Here is a 7,005-nt window from a genome sequence, read left to right as displayed (position 1 = left end):
GAGGAAATTGTCTCAATCTTTCATGATGAGCACTTTGCCAGGAATCATATTACCATATTTCATAATTAACAGGATGGACTGGAAAAGCTATCACTTTGAGTAGTCTGCCATCATTCTGCTCTGGAAAATTGTGACAAATTCTACCATCTGTCTTCTGAATGTCTGAAAACTTACTATTACTGCAAGAAGACCTTCTACTATCCCTATGAGCACAGACATGCTGAAATCTATCATCTCAAACAAGAAAATGTACTTTTCATGATCTTTGTCATATACTGATAGCAAAGTATAGACTCTTCATATTTTCAGAAAAAAAAAAATCTTAAGAAGTGCATAGTTACAGGGAATGCCTAACTTTGTTGATAAGTGTATAGATTTCAGAAGCAGGATTCAATCACTCTTAATAGTACAATGTCTATACTGTAAATGTTGATATTTTTGCACAATTAACATTTTACCACAAGCAGCTCAAAAACATATTCGCAGGTTACTGAATTTGTAAGGCGTGATCAACGCACACAATTCAACAATTTCAAAATTTGCAAAGACAATTGCAAAGATAGCATATAAGAATTCGTGCGAGCTAAAATTAGCATGAAATACATGAAAATTAGTGTACCATGAATATTTTGTTCACAGCAGTACGTTATATGAGAATACTGATACAATTAGTTCATGCAGAATCAAAAGTAGCAGAGAATGTTTATACATACACGTATTTACCCATTTCCTCCTTTAGAATTACAGGCTGGATGTATCATACAAGATACATGTCCATTATAATCTAGCACTGATACACTGGACAGCAAATTTGCTGGTTGTTTGGGACAATTGATCACAATCTCACAGGCAATCAATTTACATTAAACATACATTACCATAGTACTCACTATCTCAACATCAGCATGTCAACAAGGTGCAATTTTTGGAAAGAAGGTGGGGCCTACACATAGTAATTAACATTGTTGTTCTTACAACAAATATTCACACACTGATAGACTTTTACATACCAGGAAATATCAATAAATCATCTGGTGGGTGATGTACAAGATGTATACACTATATATTTTTTGTTTCAAATAAAAACATTTCTAATCCTCAATCTTTGAGACTGCTGTTATCTTCCTTTTTTCTTCTGCTGCTTCAAGAGTTTTCTGTGTTTTTCAATCATCTCCCCAAGAATCCCCAACACATCCTCAAACCCTTCTCCCGTTAGGGCACAGCCAGAGACGATCTGAACAGTGCGCTGTTGCGCACGCAGCTCAGCGATGCTGAGGGCATCTTCAATGAAGCCCAACCCTACAGCTTCCCTTAGGTCCTGCTTGTTAGCAATGAGAAGGACAGGTACTCCCTTGGTCTCTTGTAGTTGGGTCACTTTAAACAACTCGCATCTTGCTTCATCCATGCGGTCTCTGTCTGTGCTATCCACCACAAAGACGATTCCATCAGCTGCCCTGGCATAAGACTTCCACAGCGGTCGCAGTTTCTCTGCGCCTCCTGCATCCCAGAACTTGAAAGTGGTCCCCTTTGCACTGCCAGTCTTACACTTTATCTTTTCTGTGTTGAAGCTGATTGTTGGCACAGTGTTCACATATTCATCAAGTTTCAGTCTGTACAGCACCGATGTTTTTCCTGACCAGTCCAGGCCAAGAATAGCCACATGATAGCCATTTGCAAGCAGACTACCAAATATATTGGCCATGTTGATGTCACTGCAACTGCACACTTGCTAGCAGATATATTACCATTCTTAACAACTGCTGACAAAAACAGAAATGCTGTAGGGCCTACAATGGTTGAATAAGAAAATAAACTCAGATTTCTTCAAAGAACTGTACACTGTAAGCGCTTGATGGAATTGTTGAGAAAATGCAGTCTTTAGAGTTGGATATCCACAGTGCTAAACTTCCTTGTAATCCACCAGAAAAATTCAGAAAAATTATTCACTGTAATTATTTCTATAACGTTAGATGTTCCACACAGCCAATGAATCTCCAACAAACTTGATATGATGCAGAGTAACTTTGTCCATCGAAGAGTGAGACAGCAAAATTGTCGAGTCCAGTGAGTTCATTCTCATACCATACATAGGAAGTAACATACAAAATGTAAGGGGCCTCCAGCATTGCCAGTGTAGATCGCACTAGATGTTCTATGAACAAGACGCCAAAAGAGTTCAAAAGCTGAATACAAAGCTTAGGCCTACACGTAGAACGTTTTTGCTTGGCCTAGTTGCTACCGGTATTTACCTCCGTGGTAGACCCTAATCTGTTTTGACTTTCTTTTCACGTAATCGCACACAAAGCTCGGCAAAGTGCTCGGAGGGCATCGTCTTTACAATGTAAAGACAGTAGGAACGGGTCCTTTGTCGGAGGAAAATACAGTCTGATGCCCGCGATCTATGGCGATGTAGTGGGCACGAATTTAGTATTGTTCTCCTCACAATCCGATTCGTTGGTTTCCCAATGAAGTTAAGACAAGGTTGTTGCGAAAATGTGAAGTTCCTGCATCCAAACCGTGTTTCTCAGCAGCCGCTTACACCCTCTAACTTCATCACCCTGTCAGTGGCTATCTGAAACACCGAGTTAGCTGTGGTTGCACGATCACATTTGACTCGCTAGCTGTCAAAAAATCCGCACCGAGTCGGGCAAGGTTCCGCCGAGGACGTCCCTTTCGGTTGCTGTGGAAGCCAGACGCCACAATTTCCGCGATCAGATCGGCGCTTAGGTTCCCGTTACGCTTTACCTCGTTGTAAATCTTGATTCCATCTACATAAGATGAAAGCACAATTCTGAAAGCGTTGAAAACACGAGGTGAGAATATGAGATGCAAATCGCAAAGGAAAGTGTTATTATACAAGTGATATTCCGGTTTAATAACAATCCGACCGTGGTTGCTTGTCTCGCATATCTACATGCATTAGCGCAAGCTGGCTCGAGTACTCGAATACCTAGCCGGCCAACCACTTGTATGCAAAACTACAATACTAGTACTAGCTAGCAGTAGCTTACATACATGCGTTGAGTAATAACGTTAATGGAAGGGGGGGGGGGGGGGTGTACAAACGTAGTGCAGTGCTGGAGGACCAACCGGCTTCCTCCGAGTGAGGTGCTGTCCCCCTCCTGCAACGGTCACCTCATCCACTTGATAAAAACTCGCTGGATCTGGCGGTATTCGACAAGATTAATACTCAACTGTACCATATAAAAAGGCAAAGTGGTGATGTCGTTTTCATGAATTTGATAACCTATTCGCTTGGCTACGCTGCACACTGGCGTAGCCAGGGGGGGGGGGGCGATGGGGGCGGTCGCCCCCCCTAAGATTTGGACCGGGGATTTGGGAGGCGGAAAAAAAAATGCGTGTATACTGTATGCATGCACATGAAGCGGGTCTCCTTTGCAACCTTTCATCAAATAAGATATTTTTTTTTTTGGAATATTTCACTCAAAGTGTGCACCAGATCGTTGAATTTCAATTCAAAATATGCAAAATCTCTCGTGCTTGGGAGGGGGTATCCCCCTCCCAAACCCTACCCCTCTGTGCCTCTTTCCCTAGCTAAGTACACTTTTTAGATTTACAAAAAATTATGAATAATTCTGAGTGCACAAGACTTATCACTTATATTCCGAAAACTCAAGGTTCCTTCATGTATTTCCTCCCTCAGCCCCCCCCCCCCATTTTTGTGTGTGTGTGTGTGTGTGTGTGATTTCCCAAATGTTGATTCCATCAAATATGCGTATACGAGATATCTCAATTTCAACCTTAAAAAGGCAAAAGCTCCATCGGAAGGGAAGGGTGGAGATAACACTCGCCAACGCCTTCTCCCTGCTCCCCCCCCCCCCCCCGCCATGCATAGAAGTAGACTGTGGCTATACCCAGATCGCTTTATTTCAATTATAAAAACGCAATAAGCTCCGCGAGCGGGAGGGGGAATCCCCCTTCCCCTAAGCTCTACCTCACTAGACTTTATACATACACACAGATGGTGCACATTTGGAATAAGAGCTAAATTCCGTGATTTTAACACTTCGATGAAAAAGTATTGCACCAAAACTTTGCACCAGATCGCTGAATTTCAGGTCTGAAAACGCAAAATCACCTTCGTGTGGCAGGGGATATGCCCCTATCTACACCCTCGTGTGCATGCTTTTTCTGCTTGATTGCTGAACAGACAGCGTTCATGATATTCAGTGTAAGAATTAATACAAGAAGACTAGTGTATTTAAATTATACCATTTTATAGGCAAATTGTTCAATAATAATCTACACTAAAATATACTGCAACCTTAAACAAGTGGGACTGTTTCAACTCGTTGAAACACGCGAAAACATGCATCAAATTGCACCATTTGCAACGTCAAAATGCAAAAAGTTCTCACCGTGGGAGGGGGGACACCCCCCTCCCACACCCTCCCCTCCCCCCTCGCTCGCTCCACTCGCTCGGGTTCAGTCGCGTTCATGATATTCAGTGAAAAGAATTAATACAAGAAGTGCATTTAGATTTCACCATTTTAAAGGCAAATTGTTTCATAATAATCTACACTAAAATATACTGCTACTTTAAACAAGTGGGACTGTTTCACGTCGATAAAACGAGCAAAAACATGCATCAAATTGCACCATTTGCAATATCAAAATGCAAAAAGTTCTTACCGTCGTGGGAGGGGGGACACCCCCCCTCCCACACCCTCCCCTCCCCCTCGTTCGCTCCGCTCGCCCGGGTTCAGTCGCGTTCATGATATTCAGTGAAAAGAATTAATACAAGAAGTGTGTTTAAATTACACCATTTTATAGGCAAATTCTTCAATAATAATCTACACTAAAATATACTGCTATATACCTTAAACAAGTGGGACTGTTTCACGTCGATAAAACGCGCAAAAACATGCGTCAAATTGCACCATTTGCAACAACAAAATGCAAAAAGTTCTTACCGTGGGAGGGGGGACATCCCCCCTCCCACACCCTCCCCTACCCCACCGCTCGCTCTGCTCGCTCGGGTTCAGTCGCGTTCATGATATTCAGTGAAAAGAATTAATACAAGAAGTGTATCTAAATTATACCATTTTATAGGCAAATTGTTCAATAATAATCTACACTAAAATAAACTGCTACCATAAACATGTGGGACTGTTTCACGTCGATAAAACGCGCAAAAAACATGCATCAAATTGCACCATTTACAACATCAAAATGCAAAAAGTTCTTACCGTGGGAGGGGGGACATCCCCCCTCCCACACCCTCCCCTACCCCACCGCTCGCTCTGCTCGCTCGGGTTCAGTCGCGTTCATGATATTCAGTGAAACGAATTAATACAAGAAGTGTATCTAAATTATACCATTTTATAGGCAAATTGTTCAATAATAATCTACACTAAAATAAACTGCTACCATAAACATGTGGGACTGTTTCACGTCGATAAAACGCGCAAAAAACATGCATCAAATTGCACCATTTACAACATCAAAATGCAAAAAGTTCTTACCGTGGGAGGGGGGACACCCCCCTCCCACACCCTCCCCTTCCCCGTCGCTCGCTCCGCTCGCCCGGGTTCAGTCGCGTTCATGATATTCAGTGAAAAGAATTAATACAAGAAGTGTGTTTAAATTACACCATTTTATGGGCAAATTGTTTCATAATAATCTACACTAAAATATACTGCTACCTTAAACAAGTGGGACTGTTTCACGTCGATAAAACGCGCAAAAACATGCATCAAATTGCACCATTTACAACACCAAAATGCAAAAAGTTCTTACCGTGGGAGGGGGGACACCCCCCTCCCACACCCTCCCCTCCCCCCTCGCTCGCTCCGCTCGCTAGGGTTCAGTTGCCTTCATGATATTCAATGAAAAGACTTAATACAAGAAGTGTATTTAAATTATACCATTTTATAGGCAAATTCTTCAATAATAATCTACACTAAAATATACTGCTATATGCCTTAAACAAGTGGGACTGTTTCACGTCGATAAAACGCGCAAAAACATGCATCAAATTGCACCATTTGCAACATCAAAATGCAAAAAAGTTCTTACCGTGGGAGGGGGGACACCCCCCTCCCACACCCTCCCCTACCCCGTCGCTCGCTCCGCTCGCTCGGGTTCAGTCGCGTTCATGATATTCAGTGAAAAGAATTAATACAAGAAGTGTATCTAAATTATACCATTTTATAGGCAAATTGTTCAATAATAATCTACATCAAAATAAACTGCTACCATAAACAAGTGGGACTGTTTCACGTCGATAAAACGCGCAATAACATGCATCAAATTGCACCATTTACAACATCAAAATGCAAAAAGTTCTTACCGTGGGAGGGGGGACACCCCCCTCCCACACCCTCCCCCCCTCGCTCGCTCCGCTCGCTCGGGCTCGGTCGCTTCGCTCCCTCGCAGACTAACCGCCCCCCCCTAAGATGAAATCCTGGCTACGCCGTTGGCTACGCAAGGCCTGATATCATGGAGATACCTCCGTGCTGATATCAATAATTTCCAGCTCCCAACGAAATACCTTGACAGGAGGGGGCGTGGCCATAAGCGGCCTCATCAGCAGTGGCGGATCGTGTGGTGGGGGCATCGGGCGCACAGAAAAAAAATGGGGCGTCGCCCCTTTAATTTTGTGAAGACCCCCACCCCTCTTTACGGAATTCCTGGATCCACCCCTGATCAGCGCTGTGTAGGCCCTTTGAGCCTAACGTGAGTGAAGATCATATGACAAAATGATAGGTTGGGGAATAGGTGCAGCATCACGAAGCGAGAGCGCAATCTTCTCTTTCCCAGATTGTGAGGGAAACCATTGGAATAGGGCTGCCTGCGAGTTCGAAAATACAAGGGATCGTATAGTTTTGGTTTTAGACCTAATTTCAGGTTTCTAAAATTTTTTGGTGAGATAATGAGAAACCTCTAGAGTATAAAATACGAAAGAGCATGTAATTCCATGAGGAATTCAACGTTTATTTGATGAAATTGGTTTTGAAATGGCTGAGATATCCAAAACAGAGC

General features: G+C 42.8%; 1 protein-coding gene across 1 annotated transcript; it reads right to left on the bottom strand.

The window, feature by feature from the left end:
* Positions 1-524: 524 nt before the first annotated feature.
* On the bottom strand, positions 525-1,702 carry LOC139742808 (ADP-ribosylation factor-like protein 4A). Its single transcript, XM_071653322.1, has one exon. It carries the CDS (start codon positions 1,700-1,702, stop codon positions 1,118-1,120), a length of 585 nt encoding a protein of 194 aa, XP_071509423.1. The 3' UTR covers positions 525-1,117.
* Positions 1,703-7,005: the final 5,303 nt, after the last annotated feature.

The sequence above is a fragment of the Diadema antillarum genome, unplaced genomic scaffold (assembly GCF_040938485.1).
Source record: "Diadema antillarum isolate AM-2024a unplaced genomic scaffold, OU_Dant_1.0 seq00001021_RagTag, whole genome shotgun sequence".
In the NCBI taxonomy this organism is placed as follows: domain Eukaryota; kingdom Metazoa; phylum Echinodermata; class Echinoidea; order Diadematoida; family Diadematidae; genus Diadema; species Diadema antillarum.
The sequence above is the reverse complement of the archived record's forward strand: the minus strand, read 5'-3'. Positions and strand labels throughout refer to the sequence as shown.